The 22845-nt window shown below is 45.6% G+C and overlaps 2 protein-coding genes and 1 pseudogene across 4 annotated transcripts; 1 reads left to right on the forward strand and 2 right to left on the reverse strand.

Moving 5' to 3' along the window:
- Positions 1-288: 288 nt before the first annotated feature.
- phyhd1 (phytanoyl-CoA dioxygenase domain containing 1) lies at positions 289-19511 on the forward strand. Of its 3 annotated transcripts, none has more exons than XM_024382015.2 (12): positions 289-374; positions 9468-9626; positions 10017-10022; positions 11371-11446; positions 11563-11610; positions 11745-11800; positions 12017-12079; positions 12175-12196; positions 12313-12441; positions 12673-12789; positions 13219-13345; positions 17106-19511. In XM_024382015.2, exons 2-12 carry the CDS (start codon positions 9540-9542, stop codon positions 17152-17154), a joined length of 780 nt encoding a protein of 259 aa, XP_024237783.1. In that variant the 5' UTR covers positions 289-374; positions 9468-9539; the 3' UTR covers positions 17155-19511. The 3 variants fall into 3 exon arrangements, with proteins under 3 accessions (XP_024237783.1, XP_024237781.1, XP_024237782.1); XM_024382013.2 differs by lacking the exon at positions 289-374 and adding an exon at positions 8743-8988; XM_024382014.2 differs by lacking the exons at positions 289-374; positions 10017-10022 and adding an exon at positions 8744-8988.
- On the reverse strand, positions 5021-6297 carry LOC121840212 (annotated as a pseudogene).
- dolk (dolichol kinase) lies at positions 17566-22783 on the reverse strand. The gene is made up of 2 exons (XM_024382012.2): positions 22676-22783; positions 17566-21846 (listed from the first exon to the last, which is right to left on the reverse strand). The coding sequence occupies exon 2, from the start codon at positions 21684-21686 to the stop codon at positions 20115-20117; it is 1572 nt and encodes a 523-aa protein (XP_024237780.1). The 5' UTR covers positions 21687-21846; positions 22676-22783; the 3' UTR covers positions 17566-20114.
- Between the last annotated feature and the right edge of the window lie 62 nt (positions 22784-22845).

A 22845-nucleotide genomic window follows, 5' to 3' on the forward strand; every position in this document is an offset into this window, starting at 1 on the left:
GTCTGTGACTGACTTGTCTGTGAGGACTGCGGGTTCCCGCACGGGCGTGTCACCTGAATGTCTAAGGGGAGAATTGATGGGCGAGGGAGCGGACGACCTGTGATCCCCTGGCTCTTCGCACAGTGCCTCAGGTCCCATGTGACTTGCTGGGGTTCTGTCTTTTGTCATGCGACCCCTTTGGCCATCAGGGTTCTGAGTAGGTGCTGGATCAGCAATCTGAAGGTCAACCCTGTTACGACGGGACAGTGATCCATTCACTTCGACCATGTAGGAGCGTGGTGCCACTTTCTGTACACAGGATCTGAGTCTCCAGAGGCCTGTACGGTCCCCTGGTAGTGGCTTCATTCGCACCGTTTCACCCACCCTGAGCTCAGGTAAGTCTTTTGCTGATTTGTCGTAGATGAATTTGGAGACCTGTCTTCTGTGACGTAGCTTCACCAGCACGTCTGTCACCACACATGGCTCCAGGAGAGTGCTGGCTACTGGCAGAGCTGCTTTTAAGCGCTGTGCCATGAGGCGCTGTGCCGGGCTGCTATCCATGCCTTCTGTTGGGGTATTGCGCCACTGCAGGATTGCTTTCCAGGCATCTTTGCCCTCTCGCAGAGCCTTTTTGCAGAGGTTCTTTGCGATTTTTACTGCGGACTCCGCCTTCCCATTAGCTTTTGGGTGTCGTGGTGATGAAGTGACGTGCTCGAATTCCAAAAATTTGCTGCAGGATGGGAACTCAACTCCGGAGAATTGGGGTCCATTGTCTGAAATTACCCTATCTGCCTGGCCATAGCGGGCAAACTGAGCCTTGCAGCGTTTGATCGTTGTCTCTGCTGAGGTCGGGGAGGAGGTCAATCTCCCAAAAGTCTGAGTAATGATCGACTACCAGCAGAAAGTCTTTGCCACTGTGCTGGAAGAGATCTAGACTTACTATCTGCCAGGGGCGCATTGGTAGCTCGTGGGACATCATCTCTCTCTGTTGCTCAATGGCATATTCATTGCAGACTGTGCATTTACTGACAGTCTTGTATTTCACTCTGCATTCCTGGCCAATAGTGTGTCACGTGCTTGTCTGTAACAGGCCTCACCTCCTATGTGACTTGAGTGCACGTGCGCCAACATCTCAGGGCGCAGAGACCGGGGAATAACGACTCTCTTGACACTTGAATATTACTCCGTTTTGAACACTGAGCTCCTCTTTGACTGGCCAATATTCTCTGACGGCTAAAGCAGTTTCTTCCCTGCAGTCGGGCCAGCCCATCAGAATCACAGACCTCAATGCCTGGAGTTGCTCGTCCCTGTCTGTGTGCTGTCTGATTTGTATAAGGCGCTGGTCTGTAACATTGAGGTAGTCAGCCTGGTTGATGTGTTCAACATCCACTTGCTCTGTTTGTAAGCTGCACACTGCGTGTTGTTCATGCATGGAGCGTGTGTGAGTACCTGATGCAGTAGCCCTGCTGAGCGTGTCACTCACATCTCTGGCCCTGGCTTATACACCACCTCGAGGTTGTAGTTTTGTAGGGCCAGTAGCATGCTCTACAGTCGTTTTGGGGCATTCAGAAGAGGCTTGCAGAATATAGCAATAAGGGGCTTGTGATCTGTCTCTGCGGTAATATTGTCGCGCCCGTACAGTTAGTGGTGGAAGCGTTTGCATGCAAACACAATGCTGAGGCACTCCTTCTATCTGGGCATAGTTCTGCTCTGTTGGGGTGAGTGCCCTAGAGACGAATGCCACAGGCTGGCCCTCCTGCATGAGGCAACAGCCAAGTCCATACTGGCTTGAGTCACTCTGAATCGTGACAGGTTTTGACACATTGTAGTATCGCAGTACAGGTGTCTGGGTGACCAGTTGTTTTATTTCCCTCACCGCTGCGTCATGTTTTGGGAGCCAATGCCAGATGGTGTCCTTGTCCATGAGCCTCCTCAGTGGCTCACACACTTCAGAGAGCCGCGGTAGGAATTTGGCCAGGTAGGTGACGAATCCGACGAAGCGCTGCACTCCCTTCACGTCAGATGGGTGGGGCATTTCCAAGACAGCCTTCACTTTTTCAGGATCCGCCTTCAATCCGGTGGAGGACAAGATGTGCCCATGAAAGCGGACCTCTGGCACTTTAAACTGAAGCTTTTTATGCTTAGCCTTAGCTTGACCTGTCTGCATCTGACCATCAGGGCCAGCAGCTTGGCGTCATGGTCACATTCTGCCTCCTCATCACTGTCCCCACAGCCCACTACGAGGATGTCATCTGCTATGGGTTCCACGCCACTGAGTCCCATCAACAGCTCATGCTGTTTCCGCTGATACACCTCTGGAGCCACGGCGACACCAAACGGAAGCTTCAACCACCTCTTCCTGCCCCAGGGTGTTCAAAAGGTGGTCATGTAGCTGCTGGGCTCGTCGAGCTTGCACTGCAGGAAGGCATCTCTGGCATCCACAAGCGTGAAGACTCTGGTCTTTGGGAGCTTGTAAAGAACATCCTCCAACGTGGGCATAATGTAATGTGAACGTCGCAGAGCCCGGTTGAGGTGTTTAGGATCAATGCATATCCGTAGCTTGTCTGGTTTCTTGACGATAACCATATTACTTATCCAGTCTGTAGGCTCGGTGACGGATATGATGTGGCCATCTGCTTCGTATTTGTCTAGCTGAGCCTTCGTAGCTGCTTTCATGGCCACTGGTACATTGCGAGGTGCACACTGGACAGGTTGGATTGCTGCGTCCAACTCAAAGTGAACTTCCCCGGGAACTGACTCGACCGGTGCGTTGAAGACATCATGGTACTTGCTTAGGAGTGTCTCCTTGCTCAGGGGCCCAGCCTGGACATGTCTATAATGTTAAGATCAGCTGGGATTGTGAAGTTAATAAGCCCAAGGCGCTTGCATGTAGAACCTGACAGTAATGGCTGTTGACTAGCCTCAACTATTTCAAACTCAAGGGTGTATTTCACAAAACACACACAGTCACAAACAGGCCTAAAGAGGTCATGAACTGGCCTGAATACAGTTTCAGCTTGGTGCTACTCTGTGTGAGTTTGTCTCTGGGTGTGAGCCTCCTTTTGTCTTTAAGGCTCATAACGTTGCATGTGGCCCCTGAATCTAGCTGGCATTGCTGTGGTTTATTATTAAGTAGCAGAGTGACAAACCACTTTTGTCCTTTTGCCCTTACTGCCCCTATGCACTCGCTAGCATATACATCCTCTGTGCTGTCGTTCCCTTCATCTGTGTTTGTTTCCATGGAGTGCACTTTACCCTCCTTTCTCTTGCTTTTCATGCAGACCCTTGCGAAGTGATTAGCTGTACCACAGGATTTGCATATTTTTCCATTGGCTGGGCAGTGTTATTTTCCTCGTCCATGAGAAATGCCACAATATCGGCATGTATTGGGGTTGTCTACTGCAGAGTTGGCTGTAGTATTAGCATTAGCTGTGGCAAAGGGGAATTTCTTTACTGGCTGCCTGAATGTAGCATTGACATTGTCCATATGTTGCCTTTCTAGCTCCATGGACCTTATCCGTATATCAGTAAGCTCTGCTGCACGGCATGTCTCCACTGCCAAGGCCAGCGTCAGGTCACGTTCTCTCAGTAAACGTCTACTGGTGCCCTCAACAGTTATGCCAAGCACAATCTTATCTCTGATCAGTTCATCTCTTAAAGCACCACAGTCACATGTTAGCTGCCTTTTCCCTTAACCTAGTGACAAAGCTGTCAATGGACTCCCCGTCCTCCTTTTTGCAACGACCGAAAACACAACGCTCGTAGATGACGTAAAGTAATGTTCAAGAGCATCAAGAATAGCTATAGCGTTACCTTGCTGAGCTGGGGCCTGTTGCACAAAACTAGGATAAGGGATTAAGCCAGGATATCTTGGTGATCCTGGCTCAATTGATCCGTAATCCGGTTGCACTAAAGATGGATAGGGGGCAGGAGGATATGTTATGGTATAAATTACCATGGAGATTTATTCTGTGGAGCTAGCCTGCTCCAGACCAGGCTAAATTCCAGGATCTATTTAATCTCATCCCTAATGTCAGTCAGCAGTCACCACAAATGGAAACCAATAGTTATTTCACTGCTCACTATACATTGTTATCACATATAACTAGACCCACTGTTATTAAACGTTTGTGATCATTAATTTAAATGATTTTGGATAAAAAATGATTTTTAGATAATTTACAGTTTCCCATAGACTATAAGGCTATATATAAAATGATAGAATATTAGGGCCACAGAGGGGAAAAAAACACAAGTCATAATATTGTAACCAGTTGTTTTAAAGGACAGTTGTTAAAATGACAGATGTGGGGCATTTCGTGAAATTGTACTTCAGTATGGTTTCATAAACAAAGACATGCTGATGTGCCAGAATATTAAGTATCACATTGTCATAAGTATCAAAACTGTAAAAACAATATGTAGCTTTTCTGCAGAAAGAACCAGCCTCATAAATTTATGACTTTATCCTTTTTCTTCAGTGTGGCCCTAGTACTCTGTCATATAAACAAATACACATTCCATATGAATATAAAAACACAATGTGTAACATTATGTTCCTTTATTGAATAAGGACAAAACAAAGCAGGTAAACCATCAGCTCCTTTCGAAACTGAAGTCACAGTGACTCTACAAGATGGAAAGCACAGAATCCAAGCATATTATACAAAATGATACATACACATTCAAAGGTCTGTATATAACACACCCTGCATGTCTGCACACTAAAATAAATGCAGGACAAATCCATACACATCAACTGAACAGACAAATGAATGGATGCAGTAGCCTCCCTGCAGCCTTGTATTACACACAGTATACCGCACAAACATCATAAGAGGCCAAATTCGTCAAAAAACGAACCCAAAAAAAACCAAATTCCTCTGCCACCGCAGGACATATTTAACCAAAATTGAAAGCACACATACTAACTAAAATAATTCAACACATATTGGTCCCTCAGCAGCCGACCACTGTCGTCATCAGGGAAGATTGCCGGATTGTCCCAGTCCATGGCTGGTGGCACTCTGGGGGCCCTCTCCTTCCTCAGGCAGGCCACATTGTGGAGGACAGCACAAGCCACAGTAATATCACATGCCCTAACAGGGCTGACCCTTAATTTGTGAAGGCAGTGAAAGCGTGCCTTCAGGAGGCCAAAGGTCATTTCAACTCTGGCCCTGGTCCTGGCATGGGCATGGGCATGGTTGTAGGCCTGCTGTGCTTCCTGGGGGTCTGTGAAAGGTGTCAGGAGAAAAGGCTGGCAGCCATACCCCCTGTCTCCCAGCAACACACCAGAGAATTCACCTGTCAACACAAAATCTCATCATTACTACCTCATAAACACAGTGATATTCTTGACACAGCCATGATGGTTATAAATAGGGGTTGTGTGGCTTACCTTGTGATAGATTTCAGAGGCCCGAAAGATTCTGGAGTCATGGACTGAGCCAGGCCATTTTGCCACAACATTGCTGATCACACAGTCAGCATTGCAGACCATCTGAAATCATAAGATGAGGAATATTACACCAATCAATGCACATCACTGGCAATGCAGAGTGTTCGTCAATGGACAATATCAAAAGTTATGTTCACCTGAACATTAATGCTGTGAAAGGATTTCCTATTCACAAAATCGGCCTCATGGGCACCTGAGGGCTTTTATCCTTATGTGTGTGCAGTCCACTGCACCAATGACATTGGGGAAACCTGTCACACAAAGTAATGAGTATCCTACTATGTGTTAACAGTTGTCCTGTAATTTGTAGATCCTCTTACCTGCAATCCTATAGAACTCCTCTTTGATGTCACAGAGTCTTCTGTGGCCAGGGAAGGAGATGAAGACATCTGCTAATGCTTTGATAGCCAGACACACACTCCTTATTGTGCGGCAAATTGTGGCCTTGTTCAGCTGTTCTGCATCCCCCACTGAGTACAGGAAGGCTCCACTAGCAAAAAAAAGTGCAAGGCCACACAAACCATTTGCTCCACACTCAGTGCATGGCTCCGTGCAGTGCGGTGCTTAATCCTGGGACCCAGTAGTCTGCATAGATACCTGATGCCATCTGCAGAAAACCTGTATCTTTCATATAGATGGTCATCAGGGAAGGCCAGTGGGTCCAACCGGCCCCTGAAGACCCTTTCTCGCCTGAAGGCTCTCCTCAGCACAAGTGCTTCTTCATCCACCACATCTCGCACGAATGGGCATGCCATTGTCAGAGCAGAAAGGAACACACAATTTTGGGCCTTCATATAGGCTAGTGGCCACACCTGGTGCTGGGGGGTGGGCAAAAGAGGGCGATGCCTTATAACGATGACTTGGTTGTACTGATTGCTGGGAAAATTAAAAAAACCTTAGAAAGATGCCACCGTCCTGTGTGCTCACAATAAGAGCTCATATGTCATGGCTCACTTGACTTTACGAGAATATACCAAATTTTTATTTTGAGCTGTGTCATCTTCTTGGAGCTGGGGGAGGAAAGAAAAATAATGATTAATACATTTGTGTTACAGTTAGCATACAGTGTACATTGAAGGCATATCTCACCTCCCTCTCAAGTTTTTTTATTTCAAGGTCCAGTTTCCTAATTGTCCTCTTTTTTATTTCGAACTCCAGTGCAAGATTTTCCATCTTTTTCTTCTTGTACTGAATGTCTATGTCTGCCAGTTCTATTTGGCGCCGGAGGTGGTTGCCATACAACTTTCTGATAGCTTGTGAGCTCTGTGAACACAATACAATTAGCGCAGCTGGAATTTGGCAGGATGTGGTGTCCTTTTATTAATACGCACTATGTTGCCAGGCTGGTTTTCCCACTGTATAGCATCTGGGTCCTGTAAAAGAAATTAGATTTTTTGATTTTGATGAGGACTCCTCACCATTGTAGAGTAAATAGTACTTTCACAGTCTTAACATGATACCTCATGCCTTCTGGAATCCAGAGAGATGGTCTCCTCCTCATCATCGTCTCCATCATGTGCTGTTGCTGCTGCACTGGGGCCTTCACCCTATCACATTTAATCGGATTCATATTGAAGCTAGTAGACAAGACATGCCAGGCCTACAGTATGCCTTTGATGGAGTACTCACTGGATCAGCATCGTCTGGTGCTTGTGCTGGTGGCTCTAACAGGAACACAGTGCTGCCAGACACTGCAAGGCAATAGGTAAACCAAAGTCAGACAGTCCAAATTGATTCAATATGAATGTGGTTGTATCCCATGTAGAGATGGAAGGACATACCTTGAATGAAGCGGGTGGCATCTTGGGAGGAACCTATGCTCGTCTCTTTCCCCCAGTGATCCCCTCTAAGACGGGCCTGCCTTTATTTAGCTCCAAGGCCATGTCCTCTGCTGGGGTAAGGTCAGCCTTTGGTGACCCACCACCCGTGCCTTGTCTGTGGGTATTCTTTTTCACTGCTAAAACAGTACAGACAATGTGTGAGCAGGCACCTTCTGGGTACAATATATGCTTGTGCTTTGTTAAATATTAGTCAGGGACCATACCATTCTGCAGAATGTTCTTGTATTTGATTTTGACCTGCTGCCATGTCCGTTTTGGCCCGTTCATGTTTAATCTACACACACACACACACACACACACACACACACACACACACACATTTAATGGAGTCACACTGCAAAAAATTACTTGGTATTTTTGTCTTGTTTTCAGTAAAAATATCAAAAAATTTATCATAGCTTTATACAGTGTGATGGAGTTACTTTACACAATTTCACTCATATCTGCAGTGCATTTCAATAAAAAATTTAACCGTTTCATAATTACAGTACAACTGCATTTTTGGAGATGTGAATTAAATATTTGAATTGTAATTGTGATGTTTCAGCGGAGCGGTGAGTGTGTAATTGTGCACTACTTACGCATTCAGGCGGTCTGCAATACTTTGCCACGCTTTTTCTCTTTGCTTTATCACTGTGGCGGTGTTGCCTTTCTTCTTAATTATATCTTTTACCTCCTCGTATGCCTCCATGAGGATTTGTGCTTCCGACGGGGAAAAGTACGCGGCTCTAGTTGCCATGGTAAATCAGTTAATCTGTGATCTGTGGCGGGGTCTATTTGAGTGAGCCGTGAGCGCGCACCTATCCAGGATTGGTTTCACCTGGCTTAATGAATCCGTGTCTGCTCATCCTGGCTTGGTCTTTGTGCAACCAATTAAGCCTGGACGCACATGTTTTGGCTTCATTGAGCTCAGCTAAGTCATTTATCCCGGATGTCTTAATTCTACTTTTGTGCAACAGGCCCCTGCTGTTAGGTTCAGGTTGTGTTTGTATACGTGTCGGCATTCAGCTCCCATTATAGTCCTCAAAGTGGCAGCCACTACCTCATCTTCTTTTTCCAGAAGTCCCGTTGCTAGCGCATTGTCCTCCCATTCACTTCTAAACGTATCCCAGTTCGTGCTCCAATCCCCGCTGAGCTTCATAACGGCGGGAGTTGGAATGTTCTCTGCCATGTCTAACCGGTGCTAACAACACTGAAGCAAACTCACTCTAGCGAAGGCCAATTCCGGGCAAAATTTTACACAAATAAGCATTTGTTTGGTAAACCAGAACAGGTGACTCTAATTTGCGGAAAGCATGGTTAGTTATCCGACTCTGACACCATGTTTGAATGTTAAATGACGAGACAGATGCATTGATGCGAGTAACCAGTCTTGTTCAGTACATCACAATACATCCGGGTAAAACACAAGAGTTGCAGTAATGAACATTTACCAACAGATGGCATCACTGTGCCATCTTACAACCATAACAATGGCGTTTGGGGATGAATTGCAGATACAGTTAGGCCTAGGTCCTGAGCAAGCAGCATCGAAATGGTTAACATCGAAAATCCTATTACTTCACTACTGTTACATTTTAATCGAGTTAGACGTCTACATCACGTGGTACTTCTAAGCAGTTTAGACCAGGAGAACCCGGTTAAATTGGATACGGAGCTTAATTTTGAGTTTTCAGCATGGACTTTCTAACAGATCAAGATGCGAAAAAGGTCAGCCTAAAATGTAGACCTAAGCGTATATATGTATAATTATTTTCTATTGTATTTACTGTCAATCCTGTGTAGTCATGGCTCTCATAGCGATGGCTATCGTCACTTATATAATTTCAGTAAATCCGTTACTTATCCTGTAGGCTGCACAGATATGAGAAGCATTTAATTTTTAGGCTACATGTTGTACAACAATGTGACATTTTTGTCCATACAGTGAAAATGCAACTTGCATGCCCGTGATTCAAGTGATTTACAACGTAGCACATGCAGCCTACTCACTGAATTCATTGTAGACCATCGGCGACCCTTAGATAACTTCAACTGCTGCCAAGACCTCGGCTACAATTCTAATTAAAAAACGAAACTAACGTAAACACATTTTGTGAAAATCCAAGTAGCAGCCAAAAAATGTATTTCTATAGGACTCTAGTATGCATATACTGTGGTGGTGAATACTTTCTGGACCTTTTCAACAGTACCAGGAGGACGGGTACCTGATCCTGGACGGGCTCCTCAGCCCGGCGGAGTGTGATGAGCTCCGGCTGAGGATGGGAGAGATCGTGGACCGGATGGACGTTCCAGAACATTGTCGGATCCAGTTCTCCACTAATCACGACGAGCAGTTGAAAACACAGGTTAACATCCCACTGGGCAAAACTGGTTGATTCAACGTCACTTCCACGTTATTTCAAGAAAAACATTAAATGTGTTGACATTGAATCAACTTGGAAAACTGATTTCGATTTGCAAAAAGTAATCAATGTAAGGGACATTTTTTCTCACCCAACTTTTAACCTCAATCCAGTGAAAGGGTAAACGGGGGGGGCTCGTGTTGAATTCACATTAGTTGACAACTCAACCAAATGTAAATCAAAACGAGATGTTGAGCCAACATCTGTGCCTGGTGGGATTGCACAGGAATTGATTATGTCTCCTGAAGCCTACATTGAGTGAACTGGTTTGCTTTCTGCACCATTTGACCCAACCATGTGTCTTCTCCATGCCTACCTATTAAAATGATAAAGATGCAGGTAAGGTTCTTTATTCCCTCCTATGCTTTTCCTCCCTCTAGAATTATCTTTATAATAAATCCTTTGCCAATGCTCATGTGTGACCCTGGCTGTCACCTGTGTAACATTATCGCACTCCACACTGCCCTTCCCCACCTGGACAAAATGAGCACCTATGTGAGAATGCTGTTCATTGACTTTTAGCGTTCAACAACACATTTGCCACGCTGATCCTCAACACGGGGCCCCCTCAGCGGTGTGTGCTTGGTCCCCTCCTGTAATCCTTGTTCACCCACGACTGCATGGCCAAGCACGACTCCAACATCATTAAGTTTGCTGACGACACAACAGTGGTTGGCCTGATCACCGACAACAATGAGACAGCCTATAGGAAAGAGGCCAGAGACCTGGCAGTGTGGTACCAGGACAACAACCTTTCCCTCGACGTGAGCAAGACAAAGGAGCTGATCGTGTACTACAGGAAAAGGAGGGCCGAATACGCCCCCATTCACATCGGCGGTGCTGTAGTGGAGCGGGTTGAGAGTTTCAAGTTCCTTGGTGTCCACATCACCAAGAAACTATCATGGTCCAAACACACCAAGACATTCGTGAAGAGGGCACGACAACACATTTTCCCCCTCAGGAGGCTTAAAAGATTTGGCATGGGTCCCCAGATCTTCAAAAGGTTCTACAGCTGCACCATCGAACATCCTGATTGGTTGCATCACCGCCTGGTATAGCAACTGCTCGGAGCAGACCGTAAGGCGCTACAGAGGATAGTGCGTACGGCCCAGTACAACATTGGGGTGAAGCTTCCTGCCATCCAGGACCTATATACTAGGGGGTGTCAGAGGAAGGGCCAAAAAATTGTCAGTGACTCCAGTCACCCTAGTCATAAACTGTTTTCTCTGCTACCGCACGGCAAGCGGTACCAGAGTGCCAAGTCTAGGTCCAGAAGGCTCCTTAACAGTTTCTACCCCAAAGCCATAAGACTGCTGAACAATTAATCAAAAGGCCACCTGGACTATTTACATTGACACCCTCCCCCTTTGTTTTTACACTGCTGCTACTCGCTGTTTTATCTATGCATAGTCACTTTACCCCTACCTACATGTACAATTGACCTCGACTAACCTATACCCCCACACATTGACTCGGTACCCCCTGTATATAGCCTCGTTATTTTGTTACTTTTTATTTTATTGTTTAGTTTATTTAGTAAATATTATTTAGTAAATCTTGAACTGCATCGTTGGTTAAAGGCTTGTAAGTAAGCATTTCACAGTAAGGTCTACACCTGTTGTATTCGGCACAAAAGAAATGTGATTTGATCTTATAGCTGGAATACCTTATCCTTATCTATCTGCAGGGAAACGCTGACTACTTCATCACCAGTGGAGATAAGATCCGCTTCTTCTTTGAGAAAGGAGTTTTTGATGATAAAGGTGAGGCCTTTTTTTGAATCAAGGTTAATCTCTCATCTCACTGAAATGTGAAGCAATATAGAATGTGTTGGATTTATTTGACATTGATTGACAGCTAAGTGTCACTTGCTTTATAGGAGATTTCACCGTGCCAAAAGAACGCTCTCTCAACAAAATTGGACATGGTGAGTTTCAAATCTTTGATTAGATGTGGTGCTTATCTTTCAAAAGTTTAGAAAATCATTTTTTGCCAAGACTATCAGATAGATTTAGTATCCAGTAATCTAGAGTATTCATGATCCATTTTCATCTCCAATAGCACTCCATGCCTATGAGCCTTTATACAAAACTGCCACTCATTCACCCAAGATTCAGGTGAGAATTCCTTCAGCAGCTAGTCAGTAAAGGACACAACAGAAACTGTTACATTTTGACTAACACTGAATAATACAGACTTAACTCTTATCTGTATTTTTTTTAAACTGCACTGACGGTTAAGGGGCTCATAAGTAAGCATTTCACTGTAATACCTGTTGTATTCGGCGCATGTGACTTATAAAATTTGATTTGATTGCTCTGTTTGTCTCCCAGGGTATAGCCAAGAAGCTTGGTCTGAAGAGTCCTGTGATTTTGCAAAGCATGTACATTTTCAAGGTAGAGTGCACACCAGCTTTTTACCTTTCACTAGTCTGACTGTTTCTTTAGAAAGTGTGGTAACTGGTTTGACATTACTCGGTTGTGTTTTTCAGCAACCAGGGATCGGTGGAGAAGGTAAGAAAATGACTGAAACAACTGTTTACGAATACTGTAGAGTTTCTGTGTCTGTGATTTTGTGTGTGTGTGTGTATTTTGAACCCCATATGGCACTTTGCCTGCTTGTTTGTCAGTGACGCCCCACCAAGATGCTACATTCCTCCACACGGAGCCCCTGGGCAGGGTGATGGGCGTGTGGATCGCCCTGGAGGATGCCACCCTGGACAATGGCTGCTTGTGGTTCATCCCCGGCTCACACAACAGTAAGGCACTAATGATGACCTTGGACCCATATTAAAAGTCCATTCATTATTCATTGGTGCCGAGACACGGGACTGGTTATTTATCTCAGCTCCTCCTTTGAGATTTCAAAACAAGTTCAAGTAAATTGAGAACCACTGCCTTCATCAGTCTCAACCAGGTTTTGAATAACAGGGTTGCCCCCCTAAGGAGTCAGCATGTAATTCAAACCATGATCTCCCCCTTCCCTCTAGATGGTATCACCCGACGTATGGTTCGGACCCCTGAAGGCACCTATCCCCTGACAGACTTTGTTGGGAGAGAGGCAACCTATGACGATAAGCTGTTCATACCTGCACCTGTCAAAAAAGGTATGTGGCTCATTTCTACTGCTAACTGTCAACTGGCCTGTAATGGTGGGTCGCATAATATTTACATAAAATAAACCAAAGTGTGCCTCGCTCTTGACATCAGGGACACTGACCTCAAAAGGGTTGGTTAATAACTGCAAAACAGACCTCAGTGTGTAGTGTCTGCACTGTTGTCTTTTCCACTGTGTGAGAGGGAGCAGGGTGGAGTGGGGGTCAAAGGGTACTGAGTGGTACAGACCGAAGCACACAGCCAGTTAACACTTCATTGACTTTTGAGTCTTTAGTAACCGTTAAAGCTGAGTTACAATCAGAAAGTATCAACATGTACAGTTGACTTGAAAACTGGTCTGTCAGGTTCATGACTGTTCCGTAGAGAAACATTGATAGCAGGTTAGTAAGTAACTGTCTATCTATTTTGTCTCTGCTCAGGTGGGGTGGTGCTGATCGAGGGAGAGGTTGTCCATAAAAGTGAGCAGAACGCGTCAGAAAAATCGCGCCATGTCTACACTTTCCACATCATGGAGTCTCAGGAGACAAAATGGAACCCTGAGAACTGGTGAGTGTATGACAATGTTCCCTTCCTATGAAGTCAAACACACATAATCCAGGAAAATAGGTAATAGTCAATGCTCAATTAGGAACTGGGTGGTTCGAACCCTGAATTTCTTATTGGCTGACAGCCGTGGTATATCAGCCCATATACAATGCATTTGGAAAGTATTCAGACCCCTTGACTTTTTCCACATTTTTCTACGTTACAGCCTTATTCTAAAATGGATTAAATCATTTTTTCCCCCTCATCAATTTACACACACTACCACATAATGATACATCAAAAACAGGTTTTTGCAAGTGTATTAAAAATAAACTTAAATATTACATTTACATAAGTATTCAGACCCTTTACTCAGTACTTTGTTGAAGCACCTTTGACAGCGATTACAGCCTTGAGTCTTCTTGGGTAAGATGCTACAAGCTTGGTACACCAGTATTGGGGGAGTTTCTCCCATTCTTCTCTGCAGATCCTCTCAAGGTCTGTCAGGTTGGATGGGGAGCGTCACTGCACAGCTATTTTCAGGTCTCTCCAGAGATGTTCGATCAGGTTCAAGTCCGGGCTCTGGATGGGCCACTCAAGGACATTCAGAGACTTGTCCCGAAGCCACTCTTGCATTGTCTGGGCTGTGTGCTTTGGGCTGTTGTCCTGTTGGAAGGTGAACTGTCACCCCAGTCTGAGAACCTGCTCCAGAGCACTCAGGACTTCATCAAGGATCTCTCTGTACTCTGTTCCAGTCATCTTTCCCTTGATCCTGAGTCTCCCAGTCCCTGCCGCTGAAAACCATCCCCACAGCATGATGCTGCCACCACCGTGTTTCACCTTAGGGATGGTGCCAGGTTTCTTCCAGACGTGATGCTTGGCATTCAGGCCAAATAGTTCAATCTTGGTTTCATCAGACCAGATCATCTAGTTTCTAATGGTCTGAGAGTCCTTTAGGTGCCTTTTGGCAATCTCCATGCAGGCTGTCATGTGCCTTTTACTGTGGAGTGGCTTACTTCTGACCACTCTACCATAAAAGCCTGATTGGTGGAGTGCTGCAGAGATGTTGTCCTTCTGGAAGGTTCTCCCATCTCCACAGAGGAACTCTGGAGCTCTTGTCAGAGTGACCATCGGGTTCTTGGACACCTCCCTGACCAAGGCCATTTCTCCCTATTGCTCAGTTTGACCAGGCGGCCAGCTCTAGGAAGAGTCTTGGTGGTTCCACACTTCTTCAATTGAAGAATAATGGAGGCCACTTTGTTCTTGGGGTCCTTCAATGCTGCAGACATTTTTTGGTCCCCTTCCCCAGATCTGTGCCTCGACACAATCCTGTCTTGGAGCTCTACTGACAATTCCTTCGACCTCATGACTTGGTTTTTGCTCTGACACGCCCTGTCAACTGTGGGACCTTATATAGACAGGTGTGTGCCTTTCCAAATCATGTCCAATCAATTGAATTTACCACATGTGGACTCCAATCAAGTTGTAGAAACATCTCAAGGATGATATATTCCATTTTAGAATAAGGCTGTAATGTGGAAAAAGTGAAGGGGTCTGAATACTTTCCAAATGCACTGTATACCACGGGTAGGACAAAGCATTTATTTTTACTGCTTTAATTACATTGGTAACCAGTTTATAATAGCAATAAGGCACTTCGGGGGTTTGTGGTATATGACCAGGCACTCCGCGTTGCATCGTACATAAGAACAGCCCTTAGCCGGGGTATATTGGCCATAGACCACACCCCCTCGGGCCTTATTGCTTAATTATAAACTGGGTGGTTTGAGCCCTGAATTCTGAATGGCTGAAGACTACGGCACATCATATCATAACGTATACCACAGGTATGACAAAATATTTAGTTTTACTGCTCTAATTACATTGGTAGCCAGTTTATAATAGCAATAGGGCTCCTCTGGGGTTTGTGATATGGCCAATATACCACGGCTAAGGGCTGTGTCCAGGCACTCCGCGTTGCGTGTAAGAACAGCCCTTAGCCGTGGTACACTGCTCAAAAAAATAAAGGGAACACTAAAATAACACATCCTAGATCTGAATGAATGAAATATTCTTATTACTTTTTTCTTTACATAGTTGAATGTGCTGACAACAAAATCACACAAATTATCAATGGAAATCAAATTTATCAACCCATGGAGGTCTGGATTTGGAGTCACACTCCAAATTAAGGTGGAAAACCACACTACAGGCTGATCCAACTTTGATGTAATGTCCTTAAAACAAGTCAAAATGAGGCTCGGTAGTGTGTGTGGCCTCCACGTGCCTGTATGACCACCCTACAACGCCTGGGCATGCTCCTGATGAGGTGGCGGATGGTCTCCTGAGGGTTCTCCTCCCAGACCTGGACTAAAGCATCCGCCAACTCCTGGACAGTCTGTGGTGCAACGTGGCATTGGTGGATGGAGCGAGACATGATGTCCCAGATGTGGTCAATTGGAGTCAGGTCTGGGGAACGGGCGGGCCAGTCCATAGCATCAATGCCTTCCTCTTGCAGGAACTGCTGACACACTCCAGCCACATGAGGTCGAGCATTGTCTTGCATTAGGAGGAACCCAGGGCCAACCGCACCAGCATCTCATCTCGGTACCTAATGGCAGTCAGGCTACCTCTGGCGAGCACATGGAGGGCTGTGCGGCTCCCCAAAGAAATGCCACCCCACACCATGACTGACCCACCGCCAAACCGGTCATGCTGGAGGATGTTGCAGGCAGCAGAACGTTCTCCACGGCGTCTCCAGACTGTCACTTCTGTCACGTGCTCAGTGTGAACCTGCTTTCATCTGTGAAGAGCACAGGGTGCCAGTGGCGAATTTGCCATCTTGGTGTTCTCTGGCAAATGCCAAATGTCCTGCACGGTGTTGGGCTGTAAGCACAACCCCCACCTGTGGACGTCGGGCCCTCATACCACCCTCATGGAGTCTGTTTCTGACCATTTGAGCAGACACATGCACATTTGTGGCCTGCTTGAGGTCATTTGCAGGGCTCTGGCAGTGCTCCTCCTGCTCCTCCTTGCACAAAGCCGGAGGTAGCGGTCCTGCTGCTGGGTTGTTGCCCTCCTACGGCCTCCTCCACGTCTCCTGATGTACTGGCCTGTCTCCTGGTAGCGCCTCCATGCTCTGGACACTACGCTGACAGACAATGCAAACCTTCTTGCCACAGCTCGCATTGATGTACCATCCTGGATGAGCTGCACTACCTGAGCCACTTGTGTGGGTTGTAGACTCCGTCTCAGGCTACCACTAGAGTGAAAGCACCGCCAGCATTCAAAAGTGACCAAAACATCAGCCAGGAAGCATAGGAACTGAGAAGTGGTCTGTGGTTATCACCTGCAGAACCACTCCTTTATTGGGGGTGTCTTGCTAATTGCCTATAATTTCCACCTGTTGTCTATTCCATTTGCACAACAGCATGTGAAATGTATTGTCAATCAGTGTTGCTTCCTAAGTGGACAGTTTGATTTCACAGAAGTGTGATTGATTTCAAGTTACATTGTGTTTAAGTGTTCCCTTTATTTTTTTGAGCAGTGTATATTGGCCATATACCACATCACCTCGGACCTTATTATTTAAATGTACACCTTTTTATTGGTTAGTGAGTGTTCCAAATGGATCTTCGTCAGGTCTTTCACAGAATAGCACACATATGAGGCATTGGCGTCACGCTGTACACTTCTGATACATTGAAATAAATACAGTAAGAGATTAGGGGGGATATAAGAAGGTGTTGAGGTAAAGGTGTTCCTCACTCTTTTTTGACAGGTTACAGCCCACAGAGGACCTTCCTTTCCCTGCCCTGTACACCAAGTAATCCTGGTTCACTCTGTCTGCCACTACACTGAATGGATGGACAGACACCTTCACTTGTCCCTAGAGAAGATTAGTGAAAACAACTATCAGAATTGGGCTGCCTGTGTGTGTGTGCATGTGCTTCAGGGTATTAGTCAGAAGACATGTAGTTAGGCTTTATAAGATTAGTGAACATTTAGTAGTAGCACACTGAAGTGAGCAATGAACCAATGTGTTTGTGTGTAGAACAGTTAATTCAAATCACGTGTTTTAGCAGTTAATCTCATTCAGATTCCCTTAAGTATCCAACATATCTTCTCTCTGATCAGAAACAGGTTTGCCTCATCAAGGTATGTCTTCCTGATTGATCAATGTGAGACATTATGCCCACAAATATACCCTGCTATCTCTGGATGAAAAACAGACAAACATCTAGCATAAAAGGCCTTTAATGATGCAACAATCTGCCATGCATTACAAGTGCTTCCTGTCAAAGGCAAGAACAAGCTCATAAATTATCATTACGGATTATTGGAAAAGGCAACAAACAAAATACTACTTATTTATTACAGATTCATCAAATACTGTCAGTTCCATGCTGAGAAAACAAGTAAACAAACATTATAAAAAGAGAAGGTCTCTCCAGAATGCACAGTAAACTGGAGGAAGGGGAATTGGAGCCTGGCTGTACCAGACTCAATGTGCACTCTATGGTTTGAGTGCCAATTTCGGTCTAGTTTAACTAGGCTATGGGAAAGCAGAGGCTCCTATGGACCACAGGAGGTTGGTGGTACCTTATTTGGGGAGGATGGGCTTCTGGTAATGGCATCAAATACATGGTCTCCATGTGTTTGATGCCATTACATTCGCTCCATTCCAGACACTGAGTCATCCTCCCCTCAGCAGCCTCCACTGCTATGGACAGTTGTAGTTTAACTTGACATGTCTGACTCAGAGACGTTTACACAGGCAGATCAATTCTGATATTTTGCCAAATTATTGGCAAACAAGCTGATCTGATTGGTCAAGACTAATTAGTGGAAAAAGATCAGAAGAATTGGGCTGCCTGTCTAAACACAGCCAGATAGCGAAAGATACATCTACAGATAACTAGTATAGCATCTCAATGTTAGCTGATTTAATTTTAAAAGGGTACATGTAGTTACTTTCATTACACCATAAATACATACCTTCCTGCAGCTTATAAACACTATCAGGAAATGAATTTAATCACTTCAAAATTTAACAAAACATGAATTCAATATGTTCATGACATGTGGCCTTGTTATATCATCTCTACAATTTATTTCCAATATACAAATCAGATCTTGGGGGGGGATGAACGTTAAGGAAATTCATGTATATTTTGGAGAGGGTCCTATCAAAACACCCGGATAAAAGACAAAGGATTCATACAAAACTGAAAAGACACTGTAGGGTAATTTCTGTATACAAGTTACAGTAAAGGATTTCAAAATGTTTAATGTCATGCTATAGTGTATAAACTGCTGCCATATTGAAGAATCAACCAGTCTACTTCAACACAAACCATGCTGTCAGCTAGAGTATTTACAGTACTAGGTAATGTGTGATACAAAATATACTTCTTTAAGGCAAATATGTCCCGCAATCAGTCCGTAATATTGCCACAACAAGAAATGCAAATAAATTATAGTCCGATGAAATTGTAACAACAAAAAAATGCTCTGAAAAACAAATGATCAAATTATGTTCTTCAAAAGGCTGTACAAAGGTAGCTTTCCTTTAGCAAAAAAAAGAAGCCCATCACAATTTGTTAAAACGTGCCATTAACCAGTGTCTGCCATGACTGCTGATCAGGGCAGGGAAACTTAATTCCGGCTAAAATACATTTTGTCCAATGTACTGAACTCCATCTCCTGTTGTATAATTAAGTAGTTTGGGATTTCAGCGTGTTACAGTGACTCAGGGACATTCATCCTCTGTCCCTCGGGAATCCCCCACCTCCATCAAGATAGAGCTGGGTCATATTCACTAATAATAATAATAATAATAATAATAATAATGTGGGTGCTTCTATTTGTCCTATTTTACACATGTGTTAATACGCATGTGTGAATTGGAAATGTATTATTTTCTTGCATATCCCAACTCTGAGACACCTTTGCAGAGTGGGTCATGGCCAGGGTCAGCCATTATCAACAGTGGTTAGGCACCAAACAGAAGAAAACAGACTGAAAGGCGGGACTACCCCAAACTTGTCCAATGAGGAATGCTCGTTTTCATTTTCCGTTGCCAAACATTTTGCTACGGTGTGCCCTAATGAATACCACCCTGCTCTCAAACAAAATTATTTAACCTCCCTTATCCTCACCAAGCAACTGATATGAAAAAAACCCCCACAAAAAAACAGTAGTGTGTATTTTGAACCAACTTGTTGTATTCTAGCTGAACATCACTGATTCTATTGTCATGCTGTTGTCCCACAAAATGAAGAGCAAAATCTAGAGTGTATGTTCCGTCTTCATGTATTTCTCATAATGTATGCAAGCTCATTCCCTAGCTAGCAGTGCTATCAGATTGTACTTCATCCTTCTTTGTGCCAGCTATATTGATTTCCCCACACACGGTCATGTTAGTGGAGAGATTATCAATGCAACATCAATATAACAGATCATAACTTTTACTCTCACAAAGCAACAAAACAAAACAATCCTCAGTCATCCAATGAGGATTTCCATACATTCCCTTAGACTTTAAAATTCAGAAATTACATTGGTTAGCCTTTCCACTCTGACCTCTGGTCAAGAGGTCACCGTGTGGCTGTGTTTAAGTGCATCTGCTCAGCCGCTGATCACAGACTGAGGAGACCAACTGATCTACAAATCGCCTTGCATCCTAAACGGATACTCACTATGATTTGCAGATCTGTCAGTCTGCCGCCTCCGACTGCAAGGTAGTCGATCTCAAACATGACCTGTGTGCGGTACTCCACGGGGGTCATCAGAGCAGCAGCAGGATGAAGAGGTAAAGCGGCAGCAGCAGGTTGTCTATCTGCGAGGTGTAGGCCTCCAGCATGGCTACCATGGTGATGGAGCTCACGATCCATGAGTAGGTGGAGTTCAGATTGATGGTGGGGTCAAATATGAGGAAGATAGCCACAGCGATGATCTGGGCAAATACCGACGTGGCTGTGCCCTCCACTGTCTTCTTGGTGCCCGGCCAGCGGATCTCGCCCATGCTGCTGCCGAACACCGACGCCACTGTGTCCCCCACACCCACCGCCAGCACCCCGGCGTAGGGCACCAGGCCTCCCGCCCCGGGCAGGATGCCTTTGGGGGCGCAGGGCCCCGGGAACAGCCAGATAGGCAGGGACATACCCAGGAGGAGGTAGATGTGGGTGAGGATGAGAGGTCCAGAGTCACGCTCGTCCAGGAACAGGGTGAGTAACTGACGGAGGAGTTGACCCAGCGGGCGGATGCGGAAGTAGCGCACATACTCCAGGAGCAGGAATGCCCCCAGGCAGCCCACGGACGCCACGTGTAGGAGCTGGCGGTCATACACCAGGCCTGGGACGAAGGTGGCTACTACAATGAGGTGGAAGTACTTTCTGACTACCGTAGATGCCTGGTGCTTCTTGGAGCCTGACTGGCGCTGGTAGTTCTGGTGCAGCACAACCAGGGTGGCCAGTGTGGCCAACAGCACCCAGTACCCCAGCAGGCACAGACGCTTGTCGTTCAGAGTCACAAAGTCCAGCAGCCACATGATGGGGTGGCGGCGGATGAGGAGGGAAAGCCAGGGCATGAGGATCCCCAGGCCCAGCACAGCTGTCATCATGTGGAAGAAGAGCGACGACACCCAGGTCTCAGACTCCATGAAGCAGAAGAGCAGGGCGAAAAACACCCCTAGGAGAAGAGATCCTACCACCACCACAGGCAGGAAGTAGTGGACAGGCTCCCCTTTGACCTCAGCCATGTTGAGTGAGCGCTTTATGAGCTGGTTGACGATGAAGCTGATGCCCCCGACGATGAGGAGGGCCTCGCCGGGCGTGAAGCAGCGCGGTAGCAGGTAGAGCACGATCAGACTCAGGTAGACGAATATCAGCAGCACCTCCAGAACCTCAATCACCTCTGACACCGTTAGGGTCTGCTTCACTGTGTACAGGATGGCACTGCTTGCCACACCCGCAATCACACATGTGTTGGTGGGCACGGGCCTTGTGATGCCCAGCGCGAGGAGCGACAGGAACAGTGCCAGCATCATGCCTGTCACTGTGACCACCATGGAGAAACGCTCAAAGTAGACGTTCCCCGATGCGGCGCACTTCTCCCGCAGTGCCACACCCAGCAGGGGCATCACCATGACGGCTGGGACGATGCCGCTGTTGGCTGACAGGCGCCACTGAAAGACGGCGTTGCCATTACGGAGCAGACGGTCCCACTTGTGCTGCACGTAGAAGGCCTGGATGACCAGGGCCACGCAGCACCAGGAGTGCTGGTTCCACACGGCCATGTGGACACACATCACCACAGAGAAGACCACTGCAGACTCCACCAGTACCGGGTTGGTCTGCATGGTTGCAATCGGGGGAGAAGACAGGGAGGGAGGGCGGTTCACGGCAGAGGACTCCAGCTCGAACACAAATCTCTTATTTAAAAGGTCTGTCAATTCCTTTCTGCGGCACACATCATGGTTAGTTCTTATTTTAGTCCACAATCTTAGGTCTGTCCTGTATCTGTGAAGACAAAGTATCAAAATGGCTGAAGCAAAATACAGTTAAAAAAGATTGAGAATCAAAACGTTGAATATATTACAAAAATTAAACCATTGTTTTCCCATTACACGCACACTTATTTCAAAAGATCCACACCCCACATCGACTGTTGAAATAGCACTGAACCTTGGCCCACTGACTAATGCCGCGTTCAGTCGCCAGTCGAATTAGGAAACTCGGAAATGTCCGACATGCTAACTGGTTAAACATCACACGTGTATAACTACAACTGGAAATTTTCTAGATTCGACTAGTATGTGAACGCGGCATAATGCCCATGACCGATTGCCACACTTAGCATTAACTGTCATGTAGCTAAAAGTGATCATGACTAATAATTGCTATGGATGAATTATTTACCAGAAATTGTACTAGACTGTAAAGTCTAGAGATGACAATACAAAAGGGCAAGTCTAGACAAGTAGAAATGCCTTAACTCCAACCTTTTTCTCATACAAGAGGTGGTGAGGGTTAAAATTATTTATACGGTATCTTTAAAACGAACGATTTATGGTAACACGCGTTAATTCATGATCATTCGAGATATCAAATAGCTTTTTGGCTTTATGCATTTGAACTGCTACATAACGTGGCCTTGCTACAGATCCCTCTCACTGTAGTGAGAAATGCTTGAATGCAATTTCAGCCGATGCAGCGACCCCGCATCCTAGTTAACGTTAGCAAAAATGAATCTGACAAATGTACAGAGTTGAGTTCTCGTTCAGATAGCCGGTATTCGACCATTAAACGGTTATTTAAAATGAATTGAAAGCATCACAAATAGACTTACCCGGTAAATACTGCACATATCAGGATAAATGAGTAAAGCGATATCTGATCTTTCGACTATTATATTCTGCCCAATCAGCTGGCGTTCCTCATACCCAGTAAGAGGTGGCCATATTGACAGCCATGTCACGTGGTACATGAAACCTTTATTTATGGTGCACGATGTGCGAT

Source organism: Oncorhynchus tshawytscha, linkage group LG20 (assembly GCF_018296145.1).
Source record: "Oncorhynchus tshawytscha isolate Ot180627B linkage group LG20, Otsh_v2.0, whole genome shotgun sequence".
Classification (NCBI taxonomy): Eukaryota; Metazoa; Chordata; class Actinopteri; order Salmoniformes; family Salmonidae; genus Oncorhynchus; species Oncorhynchus tshawytscha.